At 45.1% G+C, this 22,384-nt stretch overlaps 1 protein-coding gene across 1 annotated transcript in view; it reads left to right on the top strand.

The window, feature by feature from the left end:
• Positions 1 to 22,384, top strand: part of LOC115134834 (SH3 and multiple ankyrin repeat domains protein 2-like) — a 174,983-nt gene that overhangs the window by 54,559 nt on the left and 98,040 nt on the right. The window contains exons 9-10 of the mRNA XM_065022132.1: positions 1,232 to 1,298; positions 17,626 to 17,947. Coding sequence (XP_064878204.1) covers positions 1,232 to 1,298; positions 17,626 to 17,947 — 389 coding nt within the window. The remainder of the gene's footprint in view (positions 1 to 1,231; positions 1,299 to 17,625; positions 17,948 to 22,384) is intronic.

The following is a 22,384-nucleotide window of genomic DNA, read 5'->3' as shown; positions in this document are numbered from 1 at the left end:
GGGATAGAGATGGAGGGTTCAGTTTATTCAGGATTTCCACGAGTAAGTTAGTCTAGTCATACAATTTTCAGTGACTATACCATACCCATAGAAATAAAACTTGTTCTGTCTCTATGACTACCTTTCCTTACTGTAATACAGCCTGAGCCTCACATTGCCTAACCATCACTAACCCTATTCCACTGACCCAGACCCGTATATAGAGAGCATTTCGGTCAGATTTTAAAACGGACACCATGTTAACAGAGCGATGTAGCAATACAAGAGTGCCTCTGACAGTTCCCTCTGAAATGTCCTGCTGTAAACAAGAAAAACAGAGGAATATTACAGAAGTTTTTATTAATTATAATTTGGAATAACGTGTATTCAAGTCTTTACAGTTTTGTGGTGTCAACAAATTGTATATCTTCTTTCACTTCATAAGTAAAAAAATAAATAAAAAAAAGATCAGAAATAAACAGCACAACATGGAAGCTTCAATTATCACTTAGCAATGGCTATGGAGGAGGAAGTGGCGCTATCGGAACGTTCAGACAGAAACCATATTGGCCAAACTCTATATACAGTATATGACTCCGCACTGACCTGTCTTGTAAAAGTGTCTAAAGGTGGAATCAGTTGGCAGGGTTTACTGGCTGGATATGTGTTGACTGTGGCTCTGCTGCCCTCCACCCACTACACCTTTACCAGGCTTCTGTTTATTGTGTTATTATTAGTACCTATAAGGATTTAAAGTTGCATTTCATGAAAGTGAGTCATTCTACAATGAGAATGAAGTTATTTTCTGACAAATTTAACTGAGCCACCACATGTTGTGGCCATCAGAGCTGGTAGTCAGGAATTTGCTATTTTATTTATTTTTTATTTAACCAAGTCAGTTAAGAACAAATTCTTATTTTCAATGACGGCCTAGGAACAGTGGGTTAACTGACTGTTCAGGGGCAGAACGACAGATTTGTACCTTGTCAGCTCGGGGATTTGAACTTGCAACCCTGCGGTTACTAGTCCAACGCTCTAACCACTAGGCTAACCACTAGGCTACACTAGGCTACACTCTAACCACTAGGCTACCCTGTCGCCCCTACACTCTAACCACTAGGCTACCCTGCCACCCCCTATAATGAATACCATATCCACCATTGAAGTTGGTCAGATTTTAAAAGCCATTTTGATTGATTTACAAATGTGACTATTATAAATACCTCACTATAAATCTTCCATTCTGTTCCAGGTGGCCATCATCGCAGGAAACTTTGAATTGGCAGAATTAATCAAGAACCATAAAGAGACTGATATCGGTAAGTTTCTGAACTCAACATTTCTTTGTTTCTGTGTAGTATAAACTGTGTTTATTTACCAGAAAAAAACTATTGCATTATAGGAAATGGTAAGACAGGTAAACCATTGAGCATAGCAGGTTACCAGGCTAGGAAAGGGTTGCTGGCAAATGTGTTGTATTGAATGTGAGTTAAGTCATGTGCAATTCACTTGCTTTATGAATGATGCACGTTGTAGACCAAAGCGCTTCCACTCTGAATGGGCTATTGTGTTTCCCGGTGGATGGACCTGCTCTGTGCCTCCTCTCTCATCTAAAGACAGTCAGTTCTGCTCCAATCCACACTTAGCCACAGTTCACAATGGAGCTGGCCTACATAGTGGGACTGGGATGAGAACACACACTCACACACACACACGCACACACACACATGTACGTCATGCACACACACACACACACACACACACACACACACACACACACACACACACACACACACACACACACACACACACATGGATTGATCAGCTGTGTTTTGTCATCTGTCTGTCTGCTGCACTGTTCTCTGTCACTCTCATATGTTCTCTGGTATACAGTACAGCACAGTACAGTACAGTACAGTACAGTAGGCTCTACTCTCATATGTTCTCTGGTATACAGTACAGCACAGTACAGTACAGTACAGTACAGTACAGTAGGCTCTACTCTCATATGTTCTCTGGTATACAGTACAGTACAGCACAGTATAGTACAGTACAGTACAGTAGGTTCTACTCTCATATGTTCTCTGGTATACAGTACAGTACAGCACAGTACAGTACAGTACAGTACAGTACAGTAGGCTCTACTTTCATATGTTCTCTGGTATACAGTACAGTACAGTACAGTAGGCACTACTCTCATATGTTCTCTGGTATACAGTACAGTACAGCACAGTACAATACAGTACAGTACAGTAGGCTCTACTCTCATATGTTCTCTTTTATACAGTACAGCACAGTACAGTACAGTACAGTAGGCTCTACTCTCATATGTTCTCTGGTATACAGTACAGTACAGCACAGTACAGTACAGTACAGTACAGTAGGTTCTACTCTCATATGTTCTCTGGTATACAGTACAGTACAGCACAGTACAGTACAGTACAGTACAGTACAGTACAGTACAGTACAGTAGGCTCTACTTTCATATGTTCTCTGGTATACAGTACAGTACAGTACAGTAGGCTCTACTCTCATATGTTCTCTGGTATACAGTACAGTACAGCACAGTACAGTACAGTACAGTACAGTAGGCTCTACTCTCATATGTTCTCTGGTATACAGTACAGTACAGCACAGTACAGTACAGTACAGTACAGTACAGTACAGTAGGCTCTACTCTCATATGTTCTCTGGTATACAGTACAGTAGGCTCTACTCTCATATGTTATCTGGTATACAGTACAGTACAGTAGGCTCTACTCTCATATGCTATCTGGTGTACAGTAGAGTACAGTACAGTACAGTCGTGGGCAAAAGATTTGAGAAAATATTCATTTCCACAAAGTTTGCTGCTTCAGTGTCTTTAGATAATTTTGTCAGATGTTATTATGGAATACTGAAGTATAATTACAAGCATTTCACAAGTGTCAAAGGCTTTTATTGACAATTACAGTTGATGCAAAAAGTCAATATTTGCAGTGTTGACCCTTCTTTTTCAAGACCTCTGAAATCCGCCCTGGCATGCTGTCAATTAACTTCTGGGCCACATCCTGACTGATGGCAGCCCATTCTTGCATAATCAATGTTTGTCAGAATTTGTGGGTTTTTGTTTGTCCACCTGCCTCTTGAGAATTTCTCAATGGGATTAAGGTCTGAGGAGTTTCCTGGCCATTGACCCAAAATATCAATGTTTGTTCCCCGAGCCACTTAGTTATTACTTTTGCCTTATGGCAAGGTGCTCCATCATGCTGGAAAAGGCATTGTTCGTCACCAAACTGTTCCTGGATGGTTGGGAGAAGATGCTCTCAGAGGATGTGTTGGTACCATTCTTTATTCATGGCTGTGTTCTTAGGCAAAATTGTGAGTGAGCCCACTCCCTTGGCTGAGAAGCAACCCCACACATGAATGGTCTCAGGATGCTTTACTGTTGGCATGACACAGGACTGATGGTAGCGCTCATCTTGTTTTCTATGGATAAGCTTTTTTCTGGATGCCCCAAACAATCGGAAAGGGGATTCATCAGAGACAATGACTTTACCCCAGTCCTCAGCAGTCCAATCCCTGTACCTTTTGTAGAATATCAGTCTGTCCCTGATGTTTTTCCTGGAGAGAAGTGGCTTCTTTGCTGCCCTTCTTGACACCAGGCCATCCTCCAAAAGTCTTCTTCTCACTGTGTGTGCAGATGCACTCACACCTGCCTGCTGCCATTCCTGAGCAAACTCTGTACTGGTGGTGCCCCGATCCCACAGCTGAATCAACTTTAGGAGATGGTCCTGGCGCTTGCTGGACTTTCTTGGGTGCCCTGAAGCCTTCTTCACAACAATTGAACCTCTCTCCTTGAAGTTCTTGATGATCTGATAAATGGTTGATTTAGGTGCAATCTTACTGGCAGCAATATCCTTGCCTGTGAAGCCCTTTTTGTGCAAAGCAATGATGACGGCACGTGTTTCCTTGCAGGTGACCATTGTTGACAGAGGAAGAACATTGATTCCAAGCACCACCCTCCTTTTGAAGCTTCCAGTCTGTTATTCAAACTCAATCAGCATGACAGAGTGATCTCCAACCTTGTCCTCATCAACACTCACACCTGTGTTAATGAGAGAATCACTGACATGATGTCAGCTGGTCCTTTTGTGGCAGGGCTGAAATGGAGTGGAATTTTTTGGGGGGGATTCAGTTAATTTGCATGGCAAAGAAGGACTTTGCAATTAATTGCAATTCATCTGATCCCTCTTCATAACATTCTGGAGTATATGCAAATTGCCATCATACAAACTGAGGCAGCAGACTTTGTGAAAATTTATATTTGTGTCATTCTCAAAACTTTTGTCCATGACTGTACATTACAGTAGGCTCTAAGGTGCATGAGATGCGGATTACAATCTTCTCTGTCATCTTTCTATAGATGCCACTTTGTATCTGATGGAATCCTTTTTTTCCTGTGTCCTTAGGCCAAGGGTCCAAGACTGTGACATTATGAACTCTCCTTCTGGCATACAGTCAACTTATTGCTAGTGCCAGCAGTCTTACAATCTTGCAATCTTACCGTACAAGTGTCAGGGGATTTCTGTCTCTTCCTCTCCAAATAGACACTGAGACATAACTCCTTTGTCATGCATTTACAACCCCCAACAGTCCCTTTTCTCCGTCCTCTGTCATCACTTCTTTCTTCATATTTTGTGACCACATTCTGCTGTAAATAGAAAGGGTGCTGCACACCAATTATTTAATTATTTAATTGTCTTTTTGCATTTGCCCCTTGAGTCATAGTCGGGCTGATTAGCTTCAGTCTGAGAGTGAAGGTCTTTGTGACAGCTAACCTTATTACATTGGTTTATACACGCTTAGAAAAAAAGGTACTATCTAGAACCTAAAAGGGTTCTTCGGATGTCCCTATAGGGGAAACCTTTGAAGAACCCTTTTTGGTTCCAGGTAGAACCCTTTTGGGTTCAATGTAGAACCCTTTCCACAGAGGCTTCTACATGGAACCCGAAACGGGTCTACCTGGAACCATAAAGGATTCTCCCATGGAGACAGCCGAAGGACCCTTTGGGAACCCTTTTTTTCTAAGAGTGTTACAGAATTTGTATGATATATTTCAGTGTCATGGCTGCAGTCATGACACATAAACCTACAGAATCTGCCTTGTTCTACAGTCAACTATGTAAATCCTTGTCCCATATAAATCCAGTCGTGGTTGCCATGGTTCCCAGATCCATGTGATATTTGGCTTTCGGGATCTCAGATCTGGTCGGTTCCTCAATGGAAGACACATCTTTATATGGTGTAGATCTATACATTGGTGGTTGTTTTTTTCATGATTGTTACTGAAAATGTAGACTTCTTTGTCCTGTGATCCATTATCACTGTTGTATAATCTACTGCATCACTGATCAATGTGGTGACAGCAGTGTTGTTCTATCATTCTATCTTTATGGATCCATCACTCAGGGTTTGTGGTGCTCAAACAAGATGGTTCATCACTTTTTTACCTCTTTGAGATTGATCTACCACAAGCTGCTCTTTCTTTTTGTTGTGTTTGATTGATTGAGTGGCTGGTGTTATAACGAGGAGGTTCAGGTTTAAAATGTTAAAGCTATTCCTTGGAGAGGAAAGCAGAGGTTGGTGCTTGTCAGGTTGCTATCTAACAATCTGTGTGCCAGAGAAGAGAAGAGGTGGTCCGTGGAGATTCCCCCCATCCACAGTTCCCCCTGCAGCCTACAGTCATTTAGTTGTTAGATGTTAGGCTGGTTTGAAGTCATGACGCTTTGTAATTCATCATAGACAGTACATTACACAGGATCTAGTATAGGGTCATTATCATATTGCTTTCAGTGGACTGGTTCTTGTATATTTAGACTACTAATGACCACACCAATGATTTGAGATGAATTCTGAACAATTAAGAGAATGTTGATGGAAGGAGTAATTCCAAATACCAATTCAATATGAATTCAATATGTTGTTTTCCCAATGAAAGTCCGAAAGTTATTCCCAAGAGGGAATAGCATTTCATAATATCACGACATGTCTTAATTCTCATCACATTCCAATAGGATTTGGAATGTGTTGTTCTGTAAGTGCTTGGTTACAAATGCTTGGTAAAAACACTACGCATGGGCCATTCCATGCCACTATAGCCCGAAAAATATCTTTGGTATCTCACATTGTTCTGGTAATTCTCACATAGAAACTGAACAGAATGTTTGACACACTTGTATTTTTACAATGTAAATATTTTTTTATCATCAGGAAAGTGGCCGTTTTAGGCCCATCTTAGACCTGAACATGTCTCCTGTAAGACCCTATGAGCTGTGAACGTACATGATACAGACAACATCATGGTGTCATTATATGCCTTATAATATTTTCTCAAATATGGAGTATATCTAGATTCTGAAATACACATTTTCACATTCATTTATTCAACATAATATGAATATGAATTTAAATATGAATAAATAAATATAAATATGAATATCTCAAACTTTCATCATGCTTTTTTTTGAAAATGGTTTGTGATAGAAATGTAAAAAGCATGTCAAACATCTTTCCTCCCAATGAAGTTACTATGAGAATTGCCAGAACAATCTGAGATACCAGAAATATTTTCGGCCTATGCTGCCGTGGAATCGCCCACATAATTTCACAACCAACAAGCAACTTGCTAATAACGAATTTAGACTTCCTCGCTAAGGTTGCCTAGCAACACAAAGGGTTTGTTTTCGATACAGCTGTTCCTGTGAAAGCACGGGTTAAAATCCAATCTCTCGCCGAACCTGTTTCCACTGAACATTGATTTATGCATGTTTAATTTGGGTGTTATGTGATTGCAAGCGACACCTCTCTCCACCATGTGTTTGACAGCCACGTATTGAGAATGTGTTCTGCCCTGTCATCTATGGCAATATCATTCATTTGGATTATTATTGAAGTAGTTTTAGAAAATACAGTGTTTTAGCAATCTGGTTTATATTAAAATCAGTGTTAATGATAGTAATCAAAGTGGCTGTGGTTTAGTTGAATTCTCCCCATCCATAATGATTATAATAATTGACACATTCTTGCTGAGATCATGTGCTGCTTGTCTCTGGCATGTTGAACCTGGGTGAAGCAACTCTATATCTAGGGAGTTTATTTTTCTTCAGTGCATCTGACTGTCTGTTAGAGTGTTTGTGTGCGAGAGATATATATAGAGGGAGACATAGAGAGAGAGAGGGAGAGAGAGAGAGAGAGAAAGAGGTAGACATATATATACTGTATATATATAGAGAGAGAGAGCGAGAGAGAGAGAGAGAGAGAGAGAGAGAGAGAGAGAGAGAGAGAGAGAAATAGAGACTGAGTGTGAGAGGACGAGAGGGAAATGGAGATGCGTGGAACTGGTGCATTGTGATCCCAGTCAGTAACAAGCAGTGTGTCTCCCAGCCTTTCCCCCTGCCTGGCTGTCTTTGTCCCTGTCTCCCTGCCTGCCTCCCTGTCTGCCTTTTCCCCCACCTTTCTCCCTGGCTGCCAGTCTCCCTCTCCCTGCCTGCTCACTGCCTGCCTTTCCCCCCTGCCTCCCTGCCTGTCTCCCTGCATTTCACCCTGCCTTCCTGTCTTCCTGCTTGTCACCCTGCAAGCCTGTCTCCCTGCCTGCCTTTTCCCCTGCCTTCCTGCCTTTCACCCTGCCTGCCTGCCCCCCTCTCTCCCTGCCTGTTTCTCTGCCTGCCTTTCTCCCTGAATGTCTTCCAGCCTGCCTGCCTGACTCCCTGCCAGCCTCTCCCTGACTGCCTGTCTGTCTCCCGGGTTTCCTGTCTATCTCACTGTCTCCCTGCCTGTCTATCTATCTGTCTCGCTGCCTGTCTATCTATCTGTTTCCCTGCCTGCCTGCCTACCTGCCTGCCTGCCTGCCCGCCTACCTGCCTGCCTGGCTGCCTGTCTGTGTCTCCCTCCCTCCCTGCCTGCCTGTCTCCCTGCCTGCCTGTCTCCCTCCTTCCTTCCTTCCCTCCCTGCCTGTCTCCCTCCTTCCTTCCCTCCCTCCTGTCCCTCTGCCTGCCTGCCTGCCTCCCTGCCTATCTCCCTGCCTGCCTGCCTGTCTCCCTCCTTCCTTCCCTCCCTCCTGTCCCTCTGCCTGCCTGCCTCCCTGCCTGTCTCCCTCCTTCCTTCCCTCCCTGCCTGTCTCCCTCCTTCCCTCCCTCCCTCCCTCCTGTCCCTCTGCCTACCTGCCTGTCTCCCTCCTTCCCTCCCTGCCTGTCTCCCTCCTTCCTTCCCTCCCTCCCTGTCCCTCTGCCTGCCTGCCTTCCCAGCCAATCTCTTTCCCTCCCATTGTCACGCGCTTTACCACTGGAACGACTTGCTGCTGCTTTTTCCCACTACAAAACTCGGATACATTTCATATTCGCTCTTTTTCTATTTATTTATATCTCCACGTTTCCCATGAACAATTAAGCAATAAGGAAAAGGGGGAAAATGAAGTCTTTTCTGAATGCCTTGAAGAAAGAAGGTAAGCAGGTTTTTTTTCATGGGTTTTGAAGGCTTCCAGTGTTTTGAGTGGTTACTGATACTTTGTGTGGCATATAGAAACTGAGAGAGTGGATTCTATTGTTTATGCCTTTAGGTTAATCACTGATATCATAGTGTTGTTGTTTCTTACAGGTTATGAGCTTGTTGTTATTGGTTTAATAACAACTGCTAATGAACTAAAAAGTAAATTATTGAATCCATATTAGTTACCGTATCATAACTCCTTTTGTTTATATAAATACTGATGTCTGCTTTCATAACCACTTCAAAAAATCTCAAGAGAATGTTAACTATTTTGGCCCACATTGTAGATATGTGTATACCAGAGAAAATATCAGAGTAGAGCCTATTGTACTGTACTGTACTGTACTGTATATCATAGAACATATGAGCGTAGAGCCTACTGTACTGGACTGTACTGTACTGTATATCATAGAACATATGAGTGTAGAGCCTACTCTACTGGACTGTGCTGTACTGTACTGTACTGTACTGTACTGTACTGTACTGTATATCATAGAACATATGAGTGTAGAGCCTACTCTACTGGACTGTACTGTACTGTACTGTACTGTATATCATAGAACATATGAGTGTAGAGCCTACTCTACTGGACTGTGCTGTACTGTATTGTACTGTACTGTACTGTACTGTACTGTATATCATAGAACATATGAGTGTAGAGCCTACTCTACTGGACTGTACTGTACTGTACTGTACATCATAGAACATATGAGAGTAGAGCCTACTCTACTGGACTGTACTGTACTGTACTGTACTGTATACCATAGCACATATGAGAGTAGAGCCTACTGTACTGTACTGTATATCATAGAACATATGAGAGTAGAGCCTGCTGTACTGTACTGTACTGTATACCAGATAACATATGAGAGTAGAGCCTACTGTACTGTACTGTACTGTACTGTACTGTACTGTATATCAGATAACATATGAGAGTAAGTCAGTCAATAGTCTACCAGTCAATAATCTACCAGTCAAAAGACTACCAGTCAATAATCTACCAGTCAATAGTCTACCAGTCAATAATCTACCAGTCAATAGTCTACCAGTCAATAATCTACCAGTCAATAGTCTACCAGTCAATAATCTACCAGTCAATAGGCTACAAGTCAATAATCTACCAGTCAATAGACTACCAGTCAATAATCTACCAGTCAATAGACTACCAGTCAATAATCTACCAGTCAAAAGACTACCAGTCAAATCAAATCAAATTGATTTATATAGCCCTTCTTACATCAGCTGATATCTTAAAGTGCTGTACAGAAACCCAGCCTAAAACTCAAATCAGCAAGCAATGCAGGTGTAGAAGCACGGTGGCTAGGAAAAACTCCCTAGAAAGGCAAAAACTTAGGAAGAAACCTAGAGAGGAACCAGGCTATGAGGGGTGTCCTCTTCTGGCTGTGCTGGGTGGAGATTATAACAGAACATGGCCAAGTTGTTCAAATGTTCATAAATGACCAGCATTGTTATGCAGGTGAGTGAGGACCCAAAAGCGGTTTAACAGAAACAGAGTCTTTTAATGTCCAAACACAGGGAAGACATAAATCCTCTTCAGATGTATCGGTTGACAAAATAGACAACCCGCAGAGAGGGCGACAAATAAATCATAAAGTCCTCTGATCTTTACAGGAGAGTCCCCTTCTAGCAGCAGAGGAGAATAGCAGGGTTAGCGGCAACAGACTGCTGGTCTCTCCGGGTAGGCGCGGGTTGTAGAGGACAGAGGTACCTGATCACACGTAGCATCTGATGAAGAGGCAGATTACGACAGGACGGGACAAGGGTGAAGCAAACGAGAATCTGACAAAGACAGAAGCAGAAACAGAGAGAGAAATAGAGACCTAATCAGAGGGAAAAAAGGGAACAGGTGGGAGAGAGTAAACGAGGTAGTTAGAGGAGATGAGGAACAGCTGGGGGAAGGAAAGGGAGAGAAGGTAACCTAATACGACCAGCAGGGGGAAACGAAGTGAAGAGAAAGAACAGGAACAAGACATAACATGACAATACATGACAGTACCCCCCCCCACTCACCGAGCGCCTCCTGGCGCACTCGAGGAGGAAACCTGGCGGCAACGGAGGAAATCATCGATCAGCGAACGGTCCAGCACGTCCCGAGATGGAACCCAACTCCTTTCCTCAGGACCGTACCCCTCCCAATCCACTAGGTACTGATGACCACGGCCCCGAGGACGCATGTCCAAAATCTTACGGACCCTGTAGATAGGTGCGCCCTCGACAAGGATGGGGGGGGAGGGAGACGAACGGGGGCGCGAAGAAAGGGCTTAACACAGGAGACATGGAAGACCGGGTGGACGCAACGAAGATGTCGCGGAAGAAGAAGTCGCACTGCGACAGGATTAATGACCTGAGAAATACGGAACGGACCAATGAACCGCGGGGTCAGCTGACGAAGGCAGTCCGGTAATAAAGTCTAAGGCGATGTGAGACCACGGTCGAGAGGGAATGGAAAGCGGTCTGAGACGGCCGGCAGGAGGGGAGTTACCGGACTTAGTCTGCGCGCAGTCCGAACAAGCAGCCACGAAACGACGCGTGTTACGCTCCTGAGTGGGCCACCAAAAACGCTGGCGAATAGAAGCAAGCGTACCCCGAACGCCGGGGTGGCCGGCTAACTTGGCAGAGTGAGCCCACTGAAGAACGGCCAGACGAGTAGGAACGGGAACGAAAAGAAGGTTCCTAGGACAAGCGCGCGGCGACGGAGTGTGAGTGAGTGCTTGCTTTACCTGCCTCTCAATTCCCCAGACAGTCAACCCGACAACACGCCCCTCAGGGAGAATCCCCTCGGGGTCGGTGGAGGCTACTGAAGAACTGAAGAGACGGGATAAAGCATCAGGCTTGGTGTTCTTAGAGCCCGGACGATAAAAAATAACGAACTCGAAACGAGCGAAAAACAGCCCCCAACGAGCCTGACGCGCATTAAGTCGTTTGGCAGAACGGATGTACTCAAGGTTCCTATGGTCAGTCCAAACGACAAAAGGAACGGTCGCCCCCTCCAACCACTGTCGCCATTCGCCTAGGGCTAAGCGGATGGCGAGCAGTTCGCGGTTTCCCACATCATAGTTACGTTCCGACGGCGACAGGCGATGAGAAAAATACGCGCAAGGGTGGACCTTGTCGTCAGAATGGGAGCGCTGGGAAAGAATGGCTCCCACGCCCACCTCTGACGCGTCAACCTCGACAATGAACTGTCTAGAGACGTCAGGTGTAACAAGGATAGGTGCGGATGTAAAACGCTTCTTGAGGAGATCAAAAGCTCCCTGGGCAGAAACGGACCACTTAAAGCACGTCTTGACAGAAGTAAGGGCTGTGAGAGGAGCTGCCACCTGACCGAAATTACGGATGAAACGACGATAGAAATTCGCGAAGCCGAGAAAGCGCTGCAGCTCGACACGTGACTTAGGGACGGGCCAATCGCTGACAGCTTGGACCTTAGCGGGATCCATCTTAATGCCTTCAGCGGAAATAACAGAACCGAGAAATGTGACGGAGGAGGCATGAAAAGAGCACTTCTCAGCCTTCACATAAAGACAATTCTCTAAAAGGCGCTGGAGGACACGTCGAACGTGCTGAACATGAATCTGGAGTGACGGTGAAAAAATCAGGATATCGTCAAGGTAAACGAAAACAAAGATGTTCAGCATGTCTCTCAGTACATCATTCACTAATGCCTGAAAGACAGCTGGAGCGTTAGCGAGGCCGAACGGCAGAACCCGGTATTCAAAGTGCCCTAACGGAGTGTTAAACGCCGTTTTCCACTCGTCCCCCTCCCTGATGCGCACGAGATGGTAAGCGTTACGAAGGTCCAACTTAGTGAAAAACCTGGCTCCCTGCAGGATCTCGAAGGCTGAAGACATAAGGGGAAGTGGATAACGATTCTTAACCGTTATGTCATTCAGCCCTCGATAATCCACGCAGGGGCGCAGGGTCCCGTCCTTTTTCTTAACAAAAAAAACCCCCGCTCCGGCGGGAGAGGAGGAAGGGACTACGGTACCGGCGTCGAGAGCTACAGACAAATAATCTTCGAGAGCCTTACGTTCGGGAGCCGACAGAGAGTATAGTCTACCCCGGGGGGGGAGTGGTTCCCGGAAGGAGATCAATACTACAATCATACGAACGGTGCGGAGGAAGGGAGGTGGCCCTGGACCGACTGAACACCGTGCGCAGATCGTGATATTCCTCCGGCACCCCTGTCAAATCACCAGGCTCCTCCTGTGAAGAAGAGACAGAGGAAACAGGAGGGATAGCAGACATTAAACACTTCACATGACAAGAGACGTTCCAGGAGAGGATAGAATTACTAGACCAATTAATAGAAGGATTATGACACACTAGCCAGGGATGGCCCAAAACAACAGGTGTAAAAGGTGAACGAAAAATTAAAAAGAAATGGTTTCGCTATGATTACCAGAGACAGTGAGGGTTAAAGGTAGCGTTTCACGCTGAATCCTGGGGAGAGGACTACCATCCAAGGCGAACAAGGCCGTGGGCTCCCTAACTGTCTGAGAGGAATGTCATGTTCCCGAGCCCAGGCTTCGTCCATAAAACAGCCCTCCGCCCCAGAGTCTATCAAGGCACTGCAGGAAGCTGCCGAACCGGTCCAGCGTAGATGGACCGACAAGGTAGTACAGGATCTTGAAGGAGAGACCTGAGTAGTAGCGCTCACCAGTAGCCCTCCGCTTACTGATGAGCTCTGGCTTTTACTGGACATGAAATGACAAAATGACCAGCGGAACCGCAATAGAGACAGAGGCGGTTGGTGATTCTCCGTTCCCTCTCCTTAGTCGAGATGCGAATACCCCCCAGCTGCATAGGCTCAGCACCTGAGCCAGTGGAGGAAGATGGTAGTGATGCGGAGAGGGGGGGCAACGGATAACGCGAGCTCCCTTCCACGAAGATCAACCCGTCGTTCTATGCGAATAGCGAGTTCAATCAAGGAATCCACGCTGGAAGGAACCTCCCGGGAGAGAATCTCATCCTTTACCTCCGCGCGGAGACCCTCCAGAAAACGAGCGAGCAAAGCCGGCTCGTTCCAGTCACTGGAGGCAGCAAGAGTGCGAAACTCTATAGAGTAATCAGTTATGGATCGATTACCTTGACATAGGGAAGACAGGGCCCTGGAAGCTTCTTCCCCAAAAACAGAACGATCAAAAACCCGTATCATCTCCTCCTTCTGATACTGGTTAGGACACTCAGCCCTCGCCTCCCAGATTGCCGTGCCCCACTCACGAGCCCGTCCAGTAAGGAGAGATATGACGTAGGCGATACGAGCTGTGCCCCTGGAGTACGTGTTGGGTTGGAGAGAAAACACAATATCACACTGGGTGAGGAACGAGCGGCATTCAGTGGGCTCCCCAGAGTAACACGGCGGGTTATTAATTCTGGGCTCCGGAGACTCGGAAGCCCTGGAATTAGCCGGTGGATCGAGGCGGAGATGGTGAATATGTTTCGAGAGGTCGGAGACTTGGGCGGCCAGGGTCTCAACGGCATGTCGAGCAGCAGACAATTCCTGCTCGTGTCTGCCTAGCATCGCTCCCTGGATCTCGACGGCTGAGTGGAGAGGATCCGAAGTCGCTGGGTCCATTCTTGGTCAGATTCTTCTGTTATGCAGGTGAGTGAGGACCCAAAAGCGGTTTAACAGAAACAGAGTCTTTTAATGTCCAAACACAGGGAAGACATAAATCCTCTTCAGATGTATCGGTTGACAAAATAGACAACCCGCAGAGAGGGCGACAAATAAATCATAAAGTCCTCTGATCTTTACAGGAGAGTCCCCTTCTAGCAGCAGAGGAGAATAGCAGGGTTAGCGGCAACAGACTGCTGGTCTCTCCGGGTAGGCGCGGGTTGTAGAGGACAGAGGTACCTGATCACACGTAGCATCTGATGAAGAGGCAGATTACGACAGGACGGGACAAGGGTGAAGCAAACGAGAATCTGACAAAGACAGAAGCAGAAACAGAGAGAGAAATAGAGACCTAATCAGAGGGAAAAACGGGAACAGGTGGGAGAGAGTAAACGAGGTAGTTAGAGGAGATGAGGAACAGCTGGGGGAAGGAAAGGGAGAGAAGGTAACCTAATACGACCTGCAGGGGGAAACGAAGTGAAGAGAAAGAACAGGAACAAGACATAACATGACAATACATGACAAGCATGGTCAAATAATAATAATCGCAGTAGTTGTCAAGGGTGCAGCAAGTCAGCACCTCAGGAGTAAATGTCAGTTGGCTTTTCATAGCCGATCATTAAGAGTATATCCACCGCTCCTGCTGTCTCTAGAGAGTTGAAAGCAGCAGGTCTGGGACAGGTAGCACATCCGGTGAACAGGTCAGGGTTCCATAGCCGCAGGCAGAACAGTTGAAACTAGAGCAGCAGCACGGCCAGGTGGACTGGGGACAGCAAGGAGTCATCATGCCAGGTAGTCCTAAGGCATGGTCCTAGGGCTCTGGTCCTCTGAGAGAAAGAAAGAGAGAGAGAAAGAGAGAATTAGAGAGAGCATACTTAAGTTCACACAGGACACTGAATAAGACAGGAGAAGTACTCCAGATATAACAGACTGACCCTAGCCCCCCGACACATAAACTACTGCAGCATAAATACTGGAGGCTGAGACAGGAGAGGTCAGGAGACACTGTGGCCCCATCCGATGATACCCCCGGACAGGGCCAAACAGGACGGATATAACCCCACCCACTTTGCCAAAGCACAGCCCCCACACCACTGGAGGTATATCTTCAACCACCATCCTGAGACAAGGCCGAGTAAGTCGCTCTGGATAAGAGCGTCTGCTAAATGACTTAAATGTAATGTAAATGTATAGCCCACAGTCTCCCAGTAATGAGTCTACCAGGCAATAGTCTACCAGTCAAAAGCCTACCAGTCAATAGTGTACCAGTCAAAGGCTACCAGTCAATAGTCTGTCAGTCGATAGTCTACCTGTCAAAAGGCTACCAGTCAATAGTCTACTAGTCAAAAGTCTACCAGTCAAAAGGCTACCAGTCAATAGTCAAGTAGTCAGTAGTCTACCAGTCAATAATCTACCAGTCAGTAGTCTACCAGTTAATAATCTATCAGTCAATAGTCTACCAGTCAATAGGCTACCAGTCAATAGTCTACCAGTCAAAGGCTACCAGTCAATAGACTACCAGTCAATAGACTACCAGTCAAAAGGCTACCAGTCAAAAGGCTACCAGTCAATAGGCTACCAGTCAATAGTCTACCAGTCAAAAGACTACCAGTCAAAGGTTACCAGTCAATAGTTTACCAGTCAATAGTCTACCAGTCAATAGTCTACCAGTCAAAAGGCTACCATTCAATAGGCTACAAGTCAATAATCTACCAGTCAAAAGGCTACCAGTCAGTAGTCTACCAGTTAATAATCTATCAGTCAATAGTCTACCAGTCAATAGGCTACCAGTCAATAGTCTATCAGTCAAAGGCTACCAGTCAATAGACTACCAGTCAAAAGGCTACCAGTCAAAAGGCTACAAGTCAAAGGCTACCAGTCAATAGACTACCAGTCAAAAGGCTACCAGTCAAAAGGCTACCAGTCAATAGGCTACCAGTCAATAGTCTACCAGTCAAAAGACTACCAGTCAAAGGTTACCAGTCAATAGTTTACCAGTCAATAGTCTACCAGTCAATAGTCTACCAGTCAAAAGGCTACAAGTCAAAGGCTACAAGTCAAAGGCTACCAGTCAATAGTCTACCAGTCAAAAGTCTACCATTCAATAGGCTACAAGTCAATAATCTACCAGTCAAAAGGCTACCAGTCAAAGGCTACCAGTCAATAGTCTACCAGTCAATAGTCTACCAGTCAATAGTCTACCAGTCAATAATCTACCAGTCAATAGGCTACCAGTCAATAGTTGACCAGTGCGGCAAGTGCTGCTGGCTGCTGGTGAGCTTTCTTGACATGGACATCATTTTTTGCCAACAGATGGCTAACCTTTGTTTAACCAGCTAAATAGCTGCTCTTAGCAAAAATGTGTTTGTAGTTACTTTTCTAGCAATTTGGCTGTCAAAATAATGAAATACTATTTACTAAATCTATTCATTTTAAAATGTTGATTACTTCTCCTTGCCATTATCATTCACCTGATGATAAGACACGTTTTTTCGCTAACATTTGATGGGGGTCCCTGGGTCGCTGGTTTGCCAAAGAGGGATTCCCTGGGCAAGAAAAGGTTGAAAACCTCTGATGTAGATCCATACATATCACCAATCTTTAATTGGCTATGGCTATGCTGTTGATGATAGGCCATCCAGATATCAGCATTAGTGGGAGAGTCAGGTGGAGAGGGGGTGGGACCTGCCATTGGGGGTTGGACATGTGACCTCTCCTCTCAATGCAGCATGGACCTACTCTATATGATGATGCATTCCATAGGTACAGTCACAGTTTTGAGGGGTTATCGCTTTAAATTGTGCTTTTGAGAGTCTTACACACATACTCAGGCCTTTTGGAAGAGGTATTCTTGAGAGGCCTTTTTATAGAACCTTCTCCTATGACAGTACGGTTGTTTTCTTTTCCAAAGTAGTGTCATCTCTCTCACACAGTGGCCAATCATCTCTGGGTTAAACCCTATATTGCTGTATACAAGCCTCTTATTCCTCCCTGGTATTTAGTAGGCAGCGGAGAAATAAACATCATCATTAATCATGCTTCAGCTGTGTGAGCCGAGCACTGCATCAAACGCAGGGGAATTCCACCAAGGCTCTTATTATAGCTTGAGTTGAATAGAAGTTCTCTCCTCCTCCGCCAGGCAGCCAGGCAGCCTGCTCTGAGCCTGTGAGACCAGCTAGTTAGGAGCTCTCATTGCATCTCCACTAAGGCTCAATTATGCTTATTAATACATCAAGGTTAGAGACTACCTTTGGTTTTCTATTGAACCCAAATAAGAGGTGTGTGTGTGTGGGGGGGGGGGTCCGTGTGCAGGTCCGTGTGCAGGAGAGAGAGCGAGATCGAAACACCACTTATTCTGTTATTCAACCAGTTTATTTTGGAGGAACAATGATGAAATGATGAAATGACAAATGATGTAATATTTCTCCGTGTTGAAACCTGTTCTAATCCCCCCCCCCCTCTCCCTCCGTCCCTCCCTTCAGTGCCTTTCAAGGAGGCGCCGGCCCAACCCACCCGGCGCCAGCAGGCCCCACGGAGTACACTAGCTGCTCCACGGTCTGTGCTCCTACGCTCCAACAGCGACAACAACCTGAACGTGAACAACCGGTCACCCCTGCCCTCGCCGTGCCACTCTCCCCTTCATAGCCTCTCCCCCCGTCGGCCCCAGCAGCAGCAGATGCCCAGCCCTAATGGAACAGTCAGGACCATGGGGAAGGGAGCTCCCCGCCCTCCCCGTTCACGTTCGCCCTCCCTGGGGCGCCTGGGGGAGGAGACACCCAGACAGATCCCCCAGCGCCAGCCCAGGTCAGTCACCAAACAGAATTTGAATTATACATTGACTCATGAGGGCCCCCAACGTCTCTTGCGGGTGCCCAAAGCTGAAATCATGGAATTTTTTATGGGGGTCCATAATGACATGATAATTCCCAATCTATTATTTGAACCATGTTACCAACTTTAGGATACACTGATATAGGGTGTCACTTTCTAAAAAGTGCCCTCAATACAGAACCTGCTATTAGGAGTATTTTGGCCCCAAAAATCTGGCCCAAAAGTCCCTGGAGTACATGGCAGCTTGGGGAATAGTGGAAGATTTGTCACACTCACTGAAAGTCTGATCCGTCTTTCGTGAAAATGTGGATGGATGGATGTGTATGCATGGATGTGTATGCATGGATGTGTATGGATGGATGTGTATGGATGGATGTGGATGGATGGATGTGGATGGATGGATGGATGTGTATGGATGGATGTGGATGCATGGATGTGGATGGATGGATGTGGATGGATGGATGTGTATGGATGGATGTGGATGGATGTGTATGCATGGATGTGTGTCGATGGATGTGGATGGATGGATGTGGATGGATGGATGTGTATGGATGGATGTGTATGGATGGATGTGTATGGATGGATGTGTATGCATGGATGTGTGTCGATGGATGTGGATGGATGGATGTGGATGGATGGATGGATGGATGTGGATGGATGGATGTGGATGGATGGATGTGTATGGATGGATGTATGTGTGTGGATGGATGTGGATGGATGGATGTGGATGGATGGATGTGTATGCATGGATGTGTATGCATGGATGTGGATGGATGGATGTGTATGGATGGATGTGGATGCATGGATGTGGATGGATGGATGTGGATGGATGGATGTGGATGGATGGATGTGGATGGATGGATGTGTGTGGATGGATGTGTGTGGATGGATGTGGATGGATGGATGTGTATGGATGGATGTGGATGCATGGATGTGGATGGATGGATGGATGTGGATGGATGGATGTGGATGGATGGATGGATGTGGATGGATGGATGTGTATGGATGGATGTGTATGGATGGATGTGTATGGATGGATGTGTATGCATGGATGTGGATGGATGGATGTGGATGGATGGATGTGTATGGATGGATGTGGATGGATGGATGTGTATGGATGGATGTGTATGCACGGATGTGGATGGATGGATGTGGATGGATGGATGGATGTGTATGGATGGATGTGTATGCATGGATGTGGATGGATGGATGTGTATGGATGGATGTGGATGGATGGATGTGTATGGATGGATGTGTGTGGATGGATGTGGATGGATGGATGTGTATGCATGGATGTGGATGGATGGATGTGTATGGATGGATGTGGATGGATGGATGGATGTATGGATGGATGTGTGTGGATGGATGTGTGTGGATGGATGTGTATGGATGGATGTGGATGGATGGATGTGGATGGATGGATGTGTATGCATGGATGTGGATGGATGGATGTGGATGGATGGATGGATGTGGATGGATGGATGTGGATGGATGGATGTGGATGGATGGATGGATGTGGATGAATGGATGTGTATGGATGGATGTGTATGGATGGATGTGTATGGATGGATGTGTATGGATGGATGTGTATGGATGGATGTGGATGGATGGATGTGGATGGATGGATGTGTATGGATGGATGTGTATGGATGGATGTGTATGCATGGATGTGTGTGGATGTTGACCCATGAGATGCTAGACGTGCTCAACCGTCGGTCCAATCAGTCTCTCTTAACCTTTTTATTGCAGTTGGCTAAATCAGGGTCACACCGAGTGTTTCTTGGTGGCATTGAACAAATCTACTTTGAAACAAAAGTATCCACCGCACACACAGGGTTAAAACAAATAAAAACAAAACCGTTGGACACCGGATTTTTGGCATATTTGGTTTATTAATTATGAAATTATGAAAAATATGATTAACGCTAGGTATTTTGATTGCAGGAAATGGATCTATGTTGTGGATGTTGGAGTGGACGTTTGTGTTTTAGACAGTTGTCTGGGGGATTGAGAAGGAGAGGAAGGGGAGGGTTTGTTGTGTTGGGATCAGTTGAGGTTGTGCACCCTAATCCCTAAATAGGGATTAGGTGTATATAGGGAATAGGGGACAAATTACAGCCCCCTCGGTTTATGTGTATGGATTCTGCAACTTCTTTGTGTTGTGTTCACGTCTTTTAGAATAGTGCACATCTGTCATTGTCACCCTAATATACCACCATATTTGAGTAGAGATCAGTTTTGGTCCATGTTAACGACCATTTGTTCCTTTGTATTTAGAGATAAAGTGTGTGTACTTGTGTACTGTATACTCCTCTGTGTGTGTGTGTGTCGGTGTGTGTGTGTACTTGTGTACTGTATACTCCTCTGTGTGTGTGTGTGTGTGTGTGTGTGTGTGTGTGTGTGTGTGTGTGTGTGTGTGTGTGTGTGTGTGTGTGTGTGTGTGTGTGTGTGTGTGTGCGTGTGTGAATCTTTTCACCTAGCAGGGGGGTCTATGGAGAGCACAGCATGCTCAGTAAGTGGGCCATGCCAATTACTCACTGCTAACGTAAAAGGAAAAAGAAAATTAATCTAAATTGAATCTAAAAATGACAGGAATCACACAAGTGATCCTGTGAAAATTTGACCTTTTCTCCCCTTTGCTTTCAGTCCTTGTTCAGCCCTTGTTCAGTCCGTGTTCAGCCTGTGTTCAGCCTGTGTTCAGCCCTTGTTCAGCCCTTGTTCAGCCCATGTTCAGCCCTTGTTCAGCCCTTGTTCACTCCTTGTTCAGCCCATGTTCAGCCCTTGTTCAGCCCTTGTTCACTCCTTGTTCAGCCCGTGTTCAGCCCTTGTTCAGCACTTGTTCAGCCCGTGTTCACTCCTTGTTCAGCCCTTGTTCAGTCCGTGTTCAGCTAGGGCAATCAGTCCGTATAATGACTTGTTGTGATTGCCTCACATGCCTCCTCTCAGTCGGGTGAGCAGGCTTATTGGCGTATGAATACATTATTACTGGCACCATTACTGCTTACTGGCGTATGAATGCATTATTACTGGCACATTACTGGTGTATGAATGCATTATTACTGGCACATTACTGGTGTATGAATGCATTATTACTGGCACATTACTGGTGTATGAATACATTATTACTGGCACATTACTGGTGTATGAATACATTATTACTGGCACATTACTGGTGTATGAATACATTATTACTGGCACATTACTGCTGTATGAATACATTATTACTGGAACCTTACTGGTGTATGAATACATTATTACTGGAACCTTACTGGTGTATGAAAACATTATTACTGGAACCTTACTGGTGTATGAAAACATTATTACTGGCACCACTACTGCTTACTGGCGTATGAATACATTAGTACTGGAACCTTACTGGTGTATGAAAACATTATTACTGGAACCTTACTGGTGTATGAAAACATTATTACTGGCACCACTACTGCTTACTGGCGTATGAATACATTATTACTGGCACCACTACTGCTTACTGGCGTATGAATACATTATTACTGGAACCTTACTGGTGTATGAAAACATTATTACTGGCACCACTACTGCTTACTGGCGTATGAATACATTATTACTGGAACCTTACTGGTGTATGAAAACATTATTACTGGCACCACTACTGCTTACTGGCGTATGAATACATTAGTACTGGAACCTTACTGGTGTATGAAAACATTATTACTGGAACCTTACTGGTGTATGAAAACATTATTACTGGCACCGCTACTGCTTACTGGCGTATGAATACATTATTACTGGAACCTTACTGGTGTATGAATACATTATTACTGGAACCTTACTGGTGTATGAAAACATTATTACTGGCACCACTACTGCTTACTGGCGTATGAATACATTATTACTGGCACCACTACTGCTTACTGGTGTATGAATACATTATTACTGGAACCTTACTGGTGTATGAAAAGATTATTACTGGCACTACTACTGCTTACTGGCGTATGAATACATTATTACTGGAACCTTACTGGTGTATGAAAACATTATTACTGGAACCTTACTGGTGTATGAAAACATTATTACCGGAACCTTACTGGTGTATGAAAACATTATTACTGGAACCTTACTGGTGTATGAAAACATTATTACTGGCACCACTACTGCTTACTGGTGTATGAATACATTATTACTGGCACCATTACTGCTTACTGGCGTATGAATACATCATTACTGGCACCTTACCGGCGTATTAATACATTATTACTGGCACCGTTACTGCTTACTGGCGTATGAATACATTATTACTGGCACCATTACTGCTTACTGGCGTATGAATACATCATTACTGGCACCTTACCGGCGTATTAATACATTATTACTGGCACCGTTACTGCTTACTGGCATATGAATACATTATTACTGGTACCTTATTGGTGT

Source organism: Oncorhynchus nerka, linkage group LG9a, assembly GCF_034236695.1.
Source record: "Oncorhynchus nerka isolate Pitt River linkage group LG9a, Oner_Uvic_2.0, whole genome shotgun sequence".
Taxonomy (NCBI): domain Eukaryota; kingdom Metazoa; phylum Chordata; class Actinopteri; order Salmoniformes; family Salmonidae; genus Oncorhynchus; species Oncorhynchus nerka.
Note: the sequence above shows the minus strand (reverse complement) of the source record. Positions and strands in the feature narration are given on the sequence as shown.